The sequence below is a fragment of the Lithobates pipiens genome, unplaced genomic scaffold, assembly GCF_037356315.1.
Source record: "Lithobates pipiens isolate NorthernLeopardFrog02 unplaced genomic scaffold, aLitPip1_a1.2 Scaffold_8, whole genome shotgun sequence".
Taxonomy (NCBI): Eukaryota; Metazoa; Chordata; class Amphibia; order Anura; family Ranidae; genus Lithobates; species Lithobates pipiens.
Window position 1 is genome coordinate 128610624 of NW_027507903.1, and position 17689 is coordinate 128628312.

At 41.2% G+C, this 17689-nt stretch overlaps 1 protein-coding gene across 1 annotated transcript in view; it reads left to right on the forward strand.

Moving 5' to 3' along the window:
* Positions 1 to 17689, forward strand: part of LMF2 (lipase maturation factor 2) — a 35934-nt gene that overhangs the window by 11456 nt on the left and 6789 nt on the right. Inside the window, exons 5-11 of the mRNA XM_077472745.1 lie at positions 5038 to 5216; positions 6258 to 6393; positions 7401 to 7535; positions 7685 to 7790; positions 8938 to 9034; positions 11252 to 11434; positions 16236 to 16404. Of these exons, the coding sequence (XP_077328871.1) occupies positions 5038 to 5216; positions 6258 to 6393; positions 7401 to 7535; positions 7685 to 7790; positions 8938 to 9034; positions 11252 to 11434; positions 16236 to 16404 (1005 nt within the window). The remainder of the gene's footprint in view (positions 1 to 5037; positions 5217 to 6257; positions 6394 to 7400; positions 7536 to 7684; positions 7791 to 8937; positions 9035 to 11251; positions 11435 to 16235; positions 16405 to 17689) is intronic.

Here is a 17689-nt window from a genome sequence, read left to right on the forward strand (position 1 = left end):
TTTGATCTGATGAGGAGTGCCAATCAGAACAACTTCTGTTTTGGAACTGTTTAATTGAAGAAAATTATGCTCCATCCATACCTTTTTTATCTCCTCCAGACAGGTGGAGAGTACTGATAAAGATGACTGTGAAGTTGGCGTTTCAGCTGTGCATTTACATAAAGCTGTGTGTCATCAGCATAGGCCAAGGGGGGTGAGGTAGAGAATGAAAAGAATGGGGCCAAGAACTGACCCCTGGGGGACGCCACAAGTAACTGTATGTGGATTTGATTTAAAATTACCCAGGGAAATATACTCTGTCCGGTTTGTGAGGTATGATTTGAACCAACTGAGGGCTGTGTCGTTGAGTCAGTGGTAAAATGGAGCCGATTTAAAAGAATGCCATGGTCGACAGTATCGAATGCAGCTGAAAGGTCCAGAAAGATGAGGAGGGATGGAAAACCAGCATCAGATGATATAAGAAGGTCGTTTGTAACTCTAACAAGGGCAATCTCTGTGCTGTGAGCAAAGCAGAAACCAGACAATTTTTCAAAGAAGTTGTTATATTTGAGGTGGTCCTGAAGACGCATGGCAACTACTTTCTCCAGTACTTTTGATATAAAGGGAAGATTTGAGATGGGCCTATAATTTGATAGGACTTCTGGATCAAGAGTAGGTTTTTTTTAAGCAATGGTCTGCAGTCTACAGTCCATTTAACATGGTTTCCTATGGCACACGTTCTGTAGTGCAAATCTGAAAAATGCAGAAAGCACTAAATATGCATAGGTGTGAATCGGGCCTTATCCTCAATCTTGTGGGCTGCTATTTATATACAGACCCCATACTGGACTCAGTCTGTTTTCTATCCCATGCCAGTTCCATCATGCTTATAATGTGGCAATGTTGTTTGCGTTGTCTTTTAAACAGTGTATTCTAATATTTCATTATCTTATAGTGCAGCGCTGCTAAAGTAATTAAATTACTCCTCAATGGTATATATTCATATATGTGCAAATTTCTCAAATATGAAACATCTGTCCATAAATAGAAACAATAAGGCCCCTTTCACACTGACGGTCTGTTCAGATCTGCCTGTCAGGTTTTTCGGTGACATGTCCGCTGACATTCGACCCGCTCCGATCCGAAAAAGTGTGACGGAGGAAAAAGCTATTTTTCCATCCGTCATCCGATCTCCCATAGGGGAGAGCGGGGCTGTGACAGGTCTGTCCCTGCGCAGTGTGCTGTGACGGACCTGTCCCTCTGCCTGCTCAGCAGAGATCGCTCCGGCGATCCCCAGCTGTGCAAGCGTGTATCCACGGGGCGGATCATCACCGATCCACCCCGTGTGAAAGGACCCTTAGTGTCTATTCCACCGATGTAATCCTCTGTCCTCCAACGGAAAATATTCCCCAAATTGTGCACACCGTCACCAGCTGTAATACCATCTCACCTTAAGGATGAGTTCAACAAACTCAGATAATGGTCTTTCTTTTGTTCCACTATAATCCTCATTCTCCCTCCTCCACACCTAGACTTCTGCTCAACATCGGCTCTCATCTTTGTAACCTCAATACTGACTTCAATGGATTCAGATAATGATCGCTCCTGTGTGAAAGCCCCTCAACAATCTCCTTCCTCCACTCCCAGGATTCCGTTCAGCTACACATCTCTCAACTCCATTGTCACGTGTAATCACAAACGCAGACTAAATAGTGCTCTCTGTATATTTATTTAAAAATTCAATTAAAAAAAGCACACTTGCAAGAATAATTCTTTTAAAATCGCATGTACATAATCTTTCTTACGTCCGCTCACTCACCACTTCCATTCACTTGTGGTGGATGCGTTACGTCACGGGCTCAGCTCCTCCCTCCTATATGCGTTTCACCCTCTTGGATTCCTCAGTAGGTGGGCAGGCCGCTTAACCCAAGCCCTTAAATATGTTAATGTTGCCTAGACAACCCTCCGGGCTTCACCAGAGATTGTGAACACTCTTACTTCCCACGGACCCCCGGAACTCGGAATTCCCTTAACCAAATCCTGCAGAGATGCCCTCATCCCTAAATTGAACTATAAATAGCAGGTCCAACCACAACACTCTTCCTGACTGCCTAAAATACCTATTAATGTACATGTGCTCCCTCATTTTTATTTTTTTACCTCCGTCATATTTCATAAAATATTTTTATTAATCAAACTCAACTACATGTATCAAAACCTACCTATTATCCAGTAGAATAATTCCAAATATAAATTCTATGTAAATATACCTTATAAAAGAACTATTAAAACTCTCTAAATTTATTATAAGGGTATATAAAAAAAAAATTTAATTTACCCCTCTATACCGACTAATATTAGAGCCCTTAACCCTCTATGTATTACAATTTTTGTTGTACGTATAAAAACTTAAAATATTCATCTATGGGCAGCTTTAATTTCTGTTCCTCTGTGAACTCATGCCCTTTAAGGCCCATACACATGATACAAAAATCTGCTGGAAAAATTAGTACTATGAGCTGTCTGATGATTTTCGGATCCTTAGTACGATGCTTTTGACGGGCGATTTTTATTTTATTTATTTTTTATTTTATTTTTTTCTCTTCAGACAAAAGCTGGATGTGCAAACTATAACCTTTTCATCCAATTTTTGTTTCATTAGTATGGTTTTCGTAAGCAAGACTACGCATGCTCAGAAACGAAAGAATACATACAAAACTATTCAATACATTATGTCAATTCTGACGTTGTATTCTGTCGTACGAAAGTTTTTGCATTGTGAGTAACCGCTTCACTTTTGACAGGAGACCAGCATGCCACAAAAAAAAGCACATTAGATTGTACGAAAATCTAATCCTGTGTACTAGGCTTTAACTACTTAAGGACTGCCTGCCATAACCCCGGCATCTTGTTCAAGAGCAGACGGTCCCCTTTCAGATAAAAGTGGTCTCCGTAGCAGATTTGCCACAAGATCACTTTTATGTGGCGGTGAAAATTATCGTGTCCCTTCCCCTTGCAGGCTGGGTGCCAAGTGAGGAAAGATGGCCCCTGCTTGGCTCCATAACATTGGAGGGCGGAAGCAACTTCAAACGTCACTACTGCCCTCCAGTCTTAAAGGAGATTATTATTTTTTTTTATTTTTTTTTTGGTATTTTAGTGTAAATAAGAGATCTGAGGTCTTTTTGAACCCAGATCTCACATTTAAGAGGCCCTGTCGTCATGCTTTTTTTAAAAAAAATTTTTTTCTATTACAAGGGATGTGTACATTCCATGTATTAGGAATAAAAGTGACCCAAAATTATATTTTTTTCAAAAGTTTAGTGTAAAAATAAATCGCCGCATTCAACCAAGCTGGTACGCAGGATTGAACGCATACACAAGTCGCGCCCACATATGAAAACTGTTTTCAAACCACACATGAAGTATTGCTGCGATCATTAGAACGAGAGCAATAATTCTAGCACTAGACCATCTCTGTATTTCAAAACTGGTAACCTGTACAAATTTGTAAATATTGCCTGTGGAGATTTTTAAGGGTAAAAGTTTGTCACCATTCCACAAGTGGGTGCAATTTTAAAGCATGACATGTTTGGTATTTACTTATTTTTATTTTTTTCAAAAAAAATTGTGCCTGTAAGACCGCTGCGCAAATACGGTGTTACTTAAAGTATTGCAATGACCCCCATTTTATTTTCTAGTGTGTCTGAAATTTTTTTTATGTTACGGAGTTCTAAGTCATTTTCCAGCAAAAAAAAAAAAAGATTTTAACTTGTAAACACCAACTCAAAAAATAGGCCTGGTCCTTAAGGTGAAACACACACCATTGTGTGTGGGTTTTTTCTTTTTTTTTTTTTTTTTTTTTCTTTTTTTTGTTCCTCTCCTTTAACCACTACAATACAGGGCACTTTCACCCCCTTCCTTCCCAGCCCAATTTTCAGCTTTCATCGCTCTAGCGCTTTCAGTGACAATTGCGCGGTCATGCTACACTGTACCCAAATGAATATGTTATCATTTTGTTCGCACAAATAGAGCTTTAATTTGGTGTTATTTATTCACTACTCCGTTTTTTAATTTTTTGCGATATAAGCGGAAATTTGGAAAAAAAGCAATATTTTCTTTTTTCTATTTTAAAAGCAATCCAATAAAATCTAATTTTGTCATAAATTTAAGCCAAAATGTATTCTGCTACATGTTTTTGGTAAAAAAAATTCTGTTAAGTGTATAATTGGTTTGTGTGATCACGGACATATGTACATGATCATTTGCGTACATATGTGTGCAGATAATCATTGGGACATATGTGGGGGACATGTTTTTATTATTTGGGGACATATGTGGGGACTGTGTTTACACTGTGTTGTGTGTTGACACTAGACTGATGATCAGTGAGTAAAAAGCTGTAAAAAACAGCTCATACTCACTGATCATCAGCCGGCTGCAGCGTTCTGCTCTCCTCTCCTCTCCTCTCCTCTCCTCAGCGATGACTTCCGTGTGAGGAGAGGAGAGCCGATTGCCTAGCAACTGGCTGTTTGTTTACATCACATGATGGCCGTGATTGGACACGGCCGTCATGTGATCAGGAGGGCCAATCACAGAGCCCTCCTGCCGATCTGAGATGTGCCGTGTCCGGGTGACACGAGCACATCAGGATCGCGCCACTGCGCGGGCACGCTACTTCTGAAGGACATTCCTGAACGTCCTATCGGAAGTAGACGGCTCCCACCCGGCCGTATATATGCATTGGCCGGGTGGGAAGTGGTTAAGCAGCGACTAGCATCTTCCATAGGGGGCAAGCAATGACAGGAGTGTTGGATAATGGGGAAGGATGAGAGCTTCTCAAGTTTTTGTTGCTGTCCCTGATGAACTGAAATTTTTTCCAGGTCAGGCAGTATTAAACTGTTTGGGGAACAAAGGGAGATCCCTTATGCAGAGGTAAAAGTTGATTTTGCCACAGTGCAGAAAAGGGCATTGTGATACGTGTGAAAATAATAAACTTTTCAAGAAATTATCTTGTTTTTAGTTATGTATTCATTTTTACAATTGTTCCCTCTTTCTTAGCTCTTACCTATCACTATGAGACCCAGTGTATCCCAACTCCAGCTGCCTGGTTTGCCCATCAGCTTCCTGTGTGGTTCCAAAAATTATCAGTAGTGGCTACATATGTTATAGAAATTGGGATTCCATGGCTTTTCTTCTTGCCTTCCCGGAGGCTTCATCTTTTTTCATTTTATTCTCAGGTAAGTTTATTATGCAATATATAATTTTAATTTTCAATACCAGTCTACACATTGCAATATGTAGACATTGATATTTCACTGTTGGGCTACATTCATACTAGGCTCCTGTGTTGAGCAGCTGAAATTATCTCGAAGTTTAAACAAGCTTTGTTTTCCCAGATTAATTTCTTACCTTTTTTAAATGTACTGACCATCGGGACTACCAGGAGTTTCCCAGAGGACTGGTTTTAGGCTGCCAGTTGCCATGTCTGTCCCAGGTACCGGGCACCCTAGATTGAAACTAACACAGGCAGTCACCCTACCAGCTATATTGTATTAACTGGTTGCTAGGAACACCAGGTGTCTAGCAACCAGTGACATCACACACAGTGAGGCCCCTGCATTCAGAGCGGAGGAGGCCTAGTGCTAAACTCCACCCACCTCCTTCTCCGGTCAGTCGCTGTGGCATGCTTGGCCTCAAAGGAAAGGACTCGGTATGATTGGAGGAGCCCGATGGTCTGATCGGGTACCCGGCACTGTCGCCCCAGGACTCTGTTGTTTCTCCGGCCGGGAGATGGATTGAAGGAGCTCCACCTCCCTCTGCCAGACTAATACCTCTTCCCCCTCTAGTCCTGAGATGATCTTCTGTATGCGAAGATCAGCTGCAAATTTATCCTCCCTGTCCGACTGAGGGACCTGAGAGAGAGCTACTATCGGGCTCATCACAGGGAGTTTGGGGTCTGGGCATTGGGAGGCAGCTGGTTACAGGGTTCTCCAATCAAGAAGCTCAGAAAGTGAGTCGCCTCCCCCCACCTGGTCATATACATGCAGCCCCCCCAGGGCCAAATTTTTGTCCCAGTCCAGCCCTGCTTGCATCTACATATGTTTACATGCATTCAGAGTATAATTGACCTCTGGACACACAGATTCCATTTTTCCCATAATGCTTAATTATACCATTAACAATAATTTTTTGTATTTTATAAATGTCCTAAGAATGCATATAATGACAAGTTTTTAATGCCAATGTGAGTTAATGGCTTCTTCCTTTTGCTTTTTTAGGTTCTTTTACAGGTTCTCATCATACTTACTGGAAATTACAATTTCTTTAACCTGCTTACCCTGGTTCTTTGCATTCCTCTTCTGGATGACCAGCATTTAAAAGCAGAGCAGAAAGGCAAAAAAGCACAGCAGAAAGGTGACTACTGCCATCATGGTACTTTAAGGATAAGTTCACCTTTACAAAAAAAAATGCAAATTTTTTTTTGCATGTAAAAAAATGCATTTAAGTATTTTTGTAATGGACCTGTAAAGCATTGCGCCTATGATCAGTAGGTCATGGGCATAATGCCACAGTCTTGCAGACTTTCTATCTGGCTGTTCCTCTAATAAGGCCAGGCATTTACATTGTGACAGGAAGAATTAATGAACTACCACAGCGCTCAACAACCCCCTCCTCCTCCCCGGAGCATACACAATCTGATGTAGCTGTGCATTGTAACCAATCAGCATTCCACTTCAAGGAGTTGTAAAGTTGGCGTTTTTTTTTTTTTTTTTTGTTTTTGTTTTTTTAATCTTCGTGCATTCTATGCATGAAGATAAACCTGTGTGCAGCAGCCGCCCCAGCACCCACAAATAATTACCTGAGCTCCCTCTCTCTGTCCTGCAGTGTCCATGAGTGTCTTGGCTGTCCCAAACTCTCCCTCCTGATTGGTTGAGATACAGCAGTGGCGCCATTGGCTCCCGCTGCTGTCAGGAGAGAGGAGGGCAGAGCCTGGCTGCAGCTCCGTGTCTGAATAGACACAGAGCTGTGACTTAGCTCGGGGGCCCCCTTAGCAAGCTGCTTACTGTGGGGGCACTCAACAGGAGGGAAGGGCCAGGAGCACTGAAGAAGGACCAGAGATGAGGAGAATCTGGGCTGCTCTGTGCAAATCCACTGCATAGAGGAGGTAAGTATAACATGTTTTGTTTTTGAGGAAAAAAAAGACTTTGCAATCACTTTCAGCTTGTTCACTTAAGCTTTGGCAATAAAACCTAGAAAACTGGTTACTATGCACAGCTGCGCCCAGATTCTGTGTGCACAAGTTTTACTAAATCTCCATGATGTCCTCTCCTGTGCTTTAATGCAAACGATGTACAAATGGGATTAGGATCTGGTTTGCGTCTATTAATTCTGTGCCTGTTTTGGTGGTTTTCTTTTTACAGGTCGGGGGTTCTCAGTAAAGTCTTTATTTCTTGTGCTCTTGGATCTCCTTGCTTTCGGGTTACTTGCTTTCTGGACTGTTAAATATTTTGATCTTCAAATCAACTTGGAGAATTATACTGTGGAATCCAAAACCGGTAAGTGGCCCATTATATTTTTGTTTAGCAGATTAAGTTTCAGAATTTGTGTGTGTGGGATTTTTTTATTTATTTTTTGTTCTTTTAATACAGACCAACAGTTTCTTTTATATTCTGTCTAAAAAAAAAAGTTGTCTCTTATCTCGCAGCCTTTACCTATCATGACTTTCTGCAGTGGCTCAGGACGCTTATCTTTCCATCTATCTGGTTAGCAGCGGCTTCCCTAAGTTGGGAGATTCTCAAAGGCATGTACAGGTGAGTACAACACTAGTAAATATACAGCATGCTGTTACCATGTCATTTTGTCTTAAGAATAAAGTATCTCTGTGGACATTACCTATAGGGGAAATATTACTAAAAAACAGATGGCTAGTTTTTCAGCATCAATATTTTATTAATCATCTATATCTCTGTCGTCTATCAATCTCTCTCCATATTTTTTTTTTTTTATATATTTCCCTTTTTATTTTTATAGTTCAAAATTTATTTTTTTACGTATTTTTATTGTCGCATATGAAAAAGTATACACTGAACACATGGAAGTTGACATAGTTATACATACGTTTCAAGTTTATCTGAACATAATACTCTGATAACAGAAATGAGATCAAGACTCCGCAATCATATACATTCCTCATATTTTTATATTTGCATATGACTGTCATCAGGAGGGGGATTATGGTGTGGGGTTGTTTTTCCAGGGGTGGGCTTGGCCCCTTAGTTCCAGTGAAGGGAACTCTTAAGGCGTCAGCTTACCAAGACATTTTGGACAATTTCATACTTCCAACTTTGTGGGAGCAGTTTGGGGATGTCCCCTTCCTATTTCAACATGACTGGTCACAAAGCAAGATGCATAAAGACATGGAGGAAGTTGACTGCCCTGCAGAGAGTCCTGACCTCAACCAAATAGAACACATTTGTGATGAATTAAAGCAGAGAATGCGAGCCAGGCCTTGTCGCCCAACGTCAGTGCCTGACCTCACAAATGCTCTTCTGGAAGAATGGTCAAATATTCCCATAGACATACTACTAAACCTTGTGTACAGCCTTTCCAGAAGAGTTGAAGCTGTTATAGCCGCAAAGGGTGGGCCAACTCCATATTGAACTCTACGGGCTAAAATTGGAATGACAATAAAAAGTGTGTGCCTATAAAGGCAGATGTTCTAATACTTTTGACAATATAATGTGTGTTTTCCTCTGACATGCACACATTTACACGTTTTTGGAGATTCTGGAGGATTATTGTATCCTCCCTAAGCAGATCATTTCTGGGTAGACTAGGCTTTTAGGAAGGCAAATTATTTTTGCTATGCTTTTTGTATAGTCTCCATATAATAGACAAGATATGTCTTTTAATCCTTGTTTCTCTTTTTTTTTTTTATATATTTTTTTTTTTTATCAGGAGTGCATCTGTACGTGGCATTTTCTGGAAGTTTTGGGCAACGATGCAATGGCTTATTTTCTCTTTTGCAGCAATTGGCATGTTTGCCGTCAGCTTGGTAAGATACATTAAATTTAAGTAAATTGCCTCCAGCCAGTACAACCCCACTTTTCTATGAAAAGAATAAAGTGGGTTTCCGTTTCTCATCTGGGTTCTAAATTGTGTTGAAAAAAAACAGATGCTAGTAATTTTTTTAAGAGCAGTTTTGTTTGGAAACGCTTTCAGAAGTAGAGTAATGCATGGGCCATAATCGGTCGTGTTTTTATAAAGTAATCTTTCTGAACAGCAGCTTGGCTAAGGGAGTCCTTAATGTTATAGCCCTTTCCCCTTGAGACTCCATTCAAACCCAAGTGTTTTATGAATGCACCCAAATTTTACATTTTTGCACATGTTTCTGAAATACGTAAAAACAGCTTGTCATCCTTGCGGTGCCATTGATAGTTAATTGCAAACTGACGCACATTAAAGTGGTGAAAACCCACGAGGAAAAGAAAAACCTGTAAGACAAAGGCATAATGAGCTAGTATGATTAGCATACTAGCTCATTATAAAATACTGAGAGAAAAAAATGTGTCCAGGGACATGTCTCCCGGAGTAATTTGGCCTGAGCCGTGATGTCAGTCCTGCGCCCATCGGTAACGGCACAGCAGCTGAAGAAACGGCACGATCGAGCCATTTCTTCAGTGCTCATGTGCCGATGTTGGCACATGCTGATACAGTGAATATCTCCTAAACGATGCAAGTTTAGGAGATATTCACTGAACCTACAGGTAAGCCTCATTATAGGTAAGGGTTTACAACCACTTTAAAATGTGCAAATAACGTGTGCCGCTTGCGGTGCCATTCATTGTTAGGGGAACCCCAAACGCAGCAAGTAGAAGCGCAGTAAAATGCTCGACAAACCATGCGCAAAGCTTAGCACTCAAGACTATATGAGCTCCTATGATGTGTGTATAGCAGCCTGTTGAGATCAATGGGCTGCCCTATGCATGTGGTGAAAAATACAGAAATGGACAAAACCGCTGCACAATTTTGTGCACATTCTCAAAATTATTATACACGATTTATATAACGCCAACAGTTTACACAGCGCTTTACAATGTATAGGGGGGACAACACAATTGCAGTACAATACAAAAGGTACAGGAGGACCCTGCTCATAGAGCTTACATTCTAAAGGGAGGGGTTGGTGGTACAAAAGGTAATAGCGAGAATGGTTTGATGGGGGTGGCTCGTGACATTTAGGTTGGTGTGGGATAGGCTTCCCTGAATAAATGAGTTTTCAGGGAACTCCTAAAGGTGGACAGGGTAGGGGCTAAATGCCAAGGGATGAATGCAGCAAGTAGTGAGCATCAGTTTTCATGCCCAAACAAACTGATGCAGTTACCTTTTTGTCTGCTACAGACTGTCAGAAGAAAAGCCCAGCCTTGAAATTACTGTATTGGCGTATAAAACTCACTTTTTCACCATGAAAATCGGGTGCAAATAGCGTGTGCATGTTATATGCCAATACTTCAATTTTAACTGCCTCGGAGGGGACAGGGAGGGGGGTGGGACGAGCGCCGTTGGATTACATACTGCGAGACTATCCTGTTTACTTGCCAGTCTCTGCAATAGGAATTCCCGTCTCCTGGGCCGCCTTTGGACCACTGTTCTGTCTATCATAGGAGATTTTCACTCTATGTAATCTATCAGCCATTCATCCCGCCCCCTCCCTATCCCCTCTAGGCTGCATTGATTGCAATGGTGAGGCTGCTGTGTTGATGGCAATAGTGACACTGCAGATGGGCACTGACCCTTATTTTGACTTAAAGTTACTTATTTAAAATTTAATTTTTCCTGAAAATTCCCTCTTAAAATGAATGTGCGTGTTATACGCCAATAAATACGTTACTTAAAAAAAAAAAAAAAAAAAAAAGTAAATATAGGTGTTCCAAGGTTTCTGTCAAGGCAACAATGCTTTTGCACTTTTTTGAGTGAAATTGTCTAGCACTAAAATAGTTGGCATTTACATTCCTTGCAGTAATAGCAAGCGCAGAACCTTAATTTATAATTCTAGTCCAAACTATGTTTGCCTATTGCCTGGAAACTACCTGGATGACGTGCTGAGATTTTCATGCATTGAAATGGTCTCCCAGCCTGTGTATTCGCTCATCAGTATGTAGAAAGTGGGACTTTCATGCTAAATATTGTGATCTTTCAGCAGCCTTCAACCAGCTCTTAACCATTTTTTTTCTTTTTTTTTTTTTTTTTTTTTTTTTTTTTTTCTTTTCAGGTACCCTACACATATATCGATTTTGAGTCCAATGGTCAGCTCTGGCCATCTATTCATCATTTGTTCAAAAAAGTGGACAAATATCAGCTGGTGAACTCTTATGGCTTGTTTAGAAGAATGACTGGTGTTGGTGGCCGACCAGAAGTTGTTGTAGAAGGAAGTTATGACAAAGAGACTTGGACGGTAAATATGGATTTTGTTTAAAAAAAAAAAAAAAAAAAAGTATTTTATAATAGGGGTGCTAGAAATCATTTCAGAAGCCTCTAAAACTATCCATACACCTTTAAATCTTTGATGTTCCAACATATGGTATTCTGACCTACTATGAGATTTAGTGAGCCTTATAGGCAAGGAAAACCCTTTTGTGGAAAACTCCTTCAGTCACATCCAGGTATCACAACATTTATTAGTGAAAGGAGTAGGTAAAGAATTCCCTGCTCTGGAAAGGACTGACTTTCATCACTTTTCCTGTAAAGTGAAAGTTGGCTTGATCTAAGAGAAATGTTGATAAGCAAGTAACACCTTTAAAGTGTAAGCAAAACCATTATTTTTAACCACTTCCCGCCCAAGGTACGTCCTTGACTTTCCGGGGGTATATCTGAATGATGCCGGAGGCCACAGACATCATTCAGATATTGGCTTTTTCAGGCGGCGATTCCCTGCACCATAAGAACGATCATAGTGGCTCTTGACAGACCCTTGCATCTTTCATCCAGTGCTGCACTGACATATCTGGATTCTGAGTCATTGGGAAAGCAAAAAAATTGTTGAATCTGTGGGAAAAGGTAGTTGAACTGTATAAAACAGGAAAGGGATATAAAAATATATCCAAGGAATTGAAATGCCAATCAGCGGTGTTCAAACTCTAATCAACAAGTGGAAAATGAGGGGTTCTGTTGAAACCAAATCACGGTCAGGTAGACCAACTAAAATGTTCAGCCACAACTGCCAGAAAAATTGTTTGGGATGCAAAGAAAAACGCACAAATAACTTCAGGTGAAATACAGGGCTCTCTGAAAACATGTAGTGTGGCTGTTTCAAGATGCACAATAGGAGGCACTTGAAGAAAATGGGCTGCATGGTCGAGTCGCCAGAAGAAAGCCATTACTATGCAAATGCCACAAAGTATCCCGCTTACAATATGCCAAACGGCACAGACAAGCCTCAAACCTTCTGTTGCAAAGTCATTTGGAGTGTTGAGACCGAAATTGAGCCATAAACGCTTCATTTGGAGAGGAGTCAACAAGGCCTATGATGAAAGTTACACCATTCCTACAGTTAAACACAGAGGTGGATCACTGATGCTTTGGGGATGTGTGAGCTACAAAGGCATAGGAAATGTTGGCAAGATGAATGCAGTATGCTCTCAAAATAGGAGAAACATTTGCATTCGTTAGCCAGGAAGCTGCGCATGGGACGTCCTTGGACATTCCAACATGACCATGATCCAAAAAACAAGGCCAAGTCGACCTGTCATTGGCTACTCCACAATAAATTGAAGGTTCTGGAGTGGCTATCTCGGTCTCCTGACCTCAATATCACTGACCCACTGTGGGGAGTTCTCAAATGTGCAGTTCATGCAAGACATCCCAAGAATTTACAGGAACTGGAGGCTTTTTTGCCAAGAGGAATGGGCAGCTTTACCATATGAGAAGATAAAGAGCCTCATCCACAAATACCACAAAAGACTTCAAGCTGTCATTGATGTTAAAGGGGGCAATACACAGTGTTAAGAACTGGGGTATGTAAACTTTTGATCAGGGTCATTTGGGTAGTTTCTGTTGCCCTTATGATTTAAAAAGAGTAAACATAGTTGATAATAAATGACTTCAGCCAAATACTAACCATAAGTGAAAATTTTTTGTGTTATCATTCATATTCTCAGAAAAATTGCCAAGGAATCATAAGTTCTGCCAGGGTATGTAAAATTATGAGCACAACTGCATATACATTAATACTGTGTCATTAGTTTAGGTGAGTGGTGAGTTTACATCCCATAAGGAAGGGAAAAATGTATTGCAGTGCGAGTTTTGCATTACAAAACTTTTAGACCCTGTATGTATGTCTCCTTAAAGAGAACATCGCCTAAAAAAATCATCGCATAGGGGACAAAGTCCCTTAATGTGATGTGAAAGTTTTTTTTATTTAGTTGTAAAAATTTCCCCCACAAAAAAAATTGAGCCCCCCCCCCCTACACCCACATATATGCATGTTCAAATGTAAGCTCATGCGGCGGTCGCCTACGCCTCTAAACGTCAATTGCGATACACGTTAATATGTCAGAGGAATGGGAGTAATATTTCTAGCATCAGATCTTAACGCTAAACTGATGACTTATAGGGGGGCCTTTTAAAGTGTCGCCTATGTAAAATAGAGTACTGAAGTTTGTTGCCATTTCACAGATGCATGCAAATTTGACATGTTGGGTCTCTATTTACAACCTTGGCTTTTATATTTTACCAAAAAATGGGTTTTTGTGCCCCCTAAAATTTAACAAAATTTGCGGTAATATTGTGATGTAAAAATGGGAACTACCACTATTTTATTCTCTAGGGTGCCTGCTTTCAGAAAAAAGTTTTGGGGGTTTTTTTTTGTTTTTTTTTGTAATATTCAGGCTTAAATTTTATTAATGTGTCCAAAAAACGGCTCTGGCAGCAAAAGGGTTAAAGCATAAGTTCACCTTTCGGGAACATGCTACATGTTCCACCCTTAACCACTTGCCGCCCGCCCTATAGGCAATTGACGGCGGCAAAGTGGTTTCATAATCCTGACCGGACGTCATATGACGTGATCAGGATTATGAGCCGCTGCGCGCCCCCGGGGGCGCGCATCGCGGCGATCGTTGTTGCGGGGTGTCAATCTGACACCCGGCAACTACGATCTCGGTAAAGAGTCTCCGACGGAGACTCTTTACCATGTGATCAGCCGTGTCCAATCACGGCTGATCACAGTGTAAATGGGAAGAGCCGGTGATCGGCTTTCCCTCACTCGCGTCTGTCAGACGCGAGTAGAGGAGAGCCGATCGGCTGCTCCTCTGACAGGGGGGGTCTGTGCTGATCGATTATCAGCACAGCCCCCCCAGGATGCCCACACTGGACCACCAGGGATGCCACCAGACCACCAGGGAAAAGGTAATAAGTCATAATCCTCCCTAGACCACCAGGGATGCCAGTCAGCACAATGGGTGCCAATCAGTGCCCACAATGGGCATCACTGATTGGCATGCATTATTGTTTGGCACTGATTGGCATCCATTACTATAGTATAACACCGGTGCCGCCTATGAGTGCCCACCGGTGCCGCCTATGAGTGCCGCCTATCCATGCCCATCCGTGCCAATTTGTGCCACCTATCAGTGTCCGTCCGTGTCGCCCATCCGTGCCGCCTATCAGTGCCACTTCATTGGTGCCCATCAGTGCCGCCCCATCAGTGCCCATCAGTGCCGCCCCATCAGTGCCCATCAGTGCCGCCCCATCAGTGTAGCCCCATCAGTACCCATCAGTGTAGCCCCATCAGTGCCCATCAGTGTAGTCCCATCAGTACCCATCAGTGAACTAGAAAACGTACTTATTTACAAAGTTTTGAAACTGAAACAAAAAAAAAACATTTTTTTTTTCAAAATTTTCTGTATTTTTTTTTGTAGCGCAAAAAATAAAAACCGTAGAGGTGATCAAATACCACCAAAAGAAAGCTCTATTTGTGGGAAAAAAAATTATAAAAATGTCATTTGAGTACAGTGTAGCATGACCGTGCAATTGTCATTCAAAGTGCGACAGCGCTGAAAGCTCAAAATTGGTCTGGGCAGGAAGGTGTTTAAGTGCCCTGTATTGAAGTGGTTAAGCTTTGTTGGTAAAGTAAAATAAAAAAACTGGCAGCTAACTTTTTTTTTTTTTTTTAGCTGGCTCCTAGATGCGAAGCAAATTAGTCAAGCCCCGGTGTAAGGGGAGGTTATAACCTGTCGGGCTTTTCTTTCTTTCCCCCCCATCTCTTTGCCATCTGTGTCCCATTGAATAGATTGGCTTTCATTTCCTATCCCATAGCCAAAACAGGAAGTGAGAGTAAATGGGATCTAGATTTTGTGAAATATAACTTGTGAGACCATATTAAAAAGTAAAAATTATAGGCAGACCATATCAAAAAAATAGATGTACTTCAAAGTAACCAAATCAAAAGGTAAATTCAAATAGCCCTCCTAAATTTGTTTTGAGTGGATGGGACACAGTTTAAACTGGTTGTAACCCGCTGCTGGTTAAAAAAAAACCCTTGTAAGGCAATTGCATAATGTGCTTGTATGCATTGCATTCTAGCACATGATATCCGGTATGCCGGATCTTCAGAGTGCGTGCACCGGTGATGTCACCACATCAAGGGTGAATATCTCCTAAATGGTGCACGTTTTAGATCTTCATTTTACCTACAGGTAAGCCTTGTTATAGACTTACCTATTGATAAAAATGACCAAGCGTGCTTTACTACCTAAAGCTGAATTTTGGCGTAAGAAAATATTGTCCAAATACAAGTGTCATTTACCCTTGCCTGAATCTTTGTGTGCTTTGTGTATTTCTTGACAGTAATCGGTGTGAAACCTTGCCTTTGAGCAAGAGCTTCCTGTAATAATGACCAGTCACTGCTGTACTTTCACCTTGTGCAGGGTGGCCAGTGATTGGTCTTGTACCCACCCCCTGTAGTTTTCTGAAGCAGTTCATAGGAAGGGGACCTGCTAGGCCTGGTTCACAGCTCTGCCTTCTGCACAGGCTGTGCACAGTACAGTGATGTCACCACTATTCCTAGCGAGGCCATAATCAGTTTGTAAAGACATTCGGTGCATATTGAGTGGATTTATATCCTTTGTAGCTCTTTAGTTCGTTCATCTTTAATACTTGAATGCTGGAATGATAAAAGGTAAAGAATTATTTAGAATTGTTGGGCTGCTCAGACTAGCTTTGTCTTATTCATGCGACTTTTTGTAATAATCTTCCCACAGGAAATAGAGTTCATGTATAAGCCAGGAAATATAAGTGCAGCTCCTCCAATCCTCACTCCTCACCAGCCTCGCTTGGACTGGCAGATGTGGTTTGCAGCTCTTGGACCTCACTCGCAGAGTCCGTGGTTTACCAGCTTTGTTCATCGGCTTCTACAGGGAAACAAGGATGGTAAGCTATAGAGAACACTAGGTGAAGTTAATGGTTTCCGGAACATCTGTAATTGCGTGTCCTTTTTGCTGTGTCTTTGTAGACTCCTGGCCAAAAGCTACCCCTATCTCTTTATTGGCACTTTTTACCACTTGGTTTTAAGTGGTTATAACAATCCCCGAGCTTAGTATTTGTTTATTTTGGTAAAAGCAATCTATCTGGGCAGCGCTACAGTCTCCTGATCACTTTTACTGTAGTGAGGTCTATACTTGGTTAGCTGCATTACAATCCAGGAGAGACTTTAGGAGTCTGGGAGACCACTGATGTCTCCATGAAGAGTATGTCGCCTGCCCAATGCTATTACACACAGGGCCTGTTGGCCCCCTGTGTATGTAGGAAAAATGGGGGGGGGGGGGGTCTGGACAGCAAGTGGTTAAAGCAACCCTGGCACAATTCTTCTTCTCCCCCCCCCCCCGACCACTAGGCACTTAAACCCCCTAACCAGACCAATTTTCAGATTTCAGTGCTCCCATTTTGAATAACAATTAGTCATGCAACACTATTTATATTTTTGTCTTTTTTTCACACAAATAGAGCTTTCTTATGGTGGTATTTAATCACCTGGGTTTTTTATTTTTTGCGCTATAAAAGAAAGACCGAAAATTCTGTAAAGAAAAAAAATAGAATTTTTCTTAATTTCCGTTTATAAAATTTTGCAAACTAGTAATTTTTCTTCATAAATTTTTGCCAAAATTTATACTGCTATATTTCTTTGGTAAAAATAACCCAAATCGGTATATATTATTTGGTCTTTGTGAAAGTTAGCGTCCACAAGCTTTGGTGCCAAGCTCTAAAAATTGATCACACCTGATGAACAAGCCAGGAAAGTACAAATACCCCCCAAATTACCCCTTTTTGGAAAGTAGACATTCCAAAGTATTTAGTAAGAGGCATGGTGAGTTTTTTGAAGTTGATTCCCCCCCCCCCCCCCCCCTCCAATTCTTAGCTAAATCAAGATTATTATTTATTTTTTTTCTTCCCCACAAAATTGTTAATTAGTAGCTGTGTGGTTTTGTTTTTTTTGTTTTGTTTTTTGTAGGGTTCACACACAGCATATGCATAGCACAGATTACACCCCAAAATACATTCTACTACGGAGTATGGCGATAACACGTGTGAGAATTTTACACAGTGTAGCCACATAGAGGCTCAACATGCAGTACATATCCAGCCCACAGCGCTGCAGCAGCATCTGATCTCTTCCCTCTCCCTTCTCTGTACCGATCTGTACAGAGAGGGGAGAGAG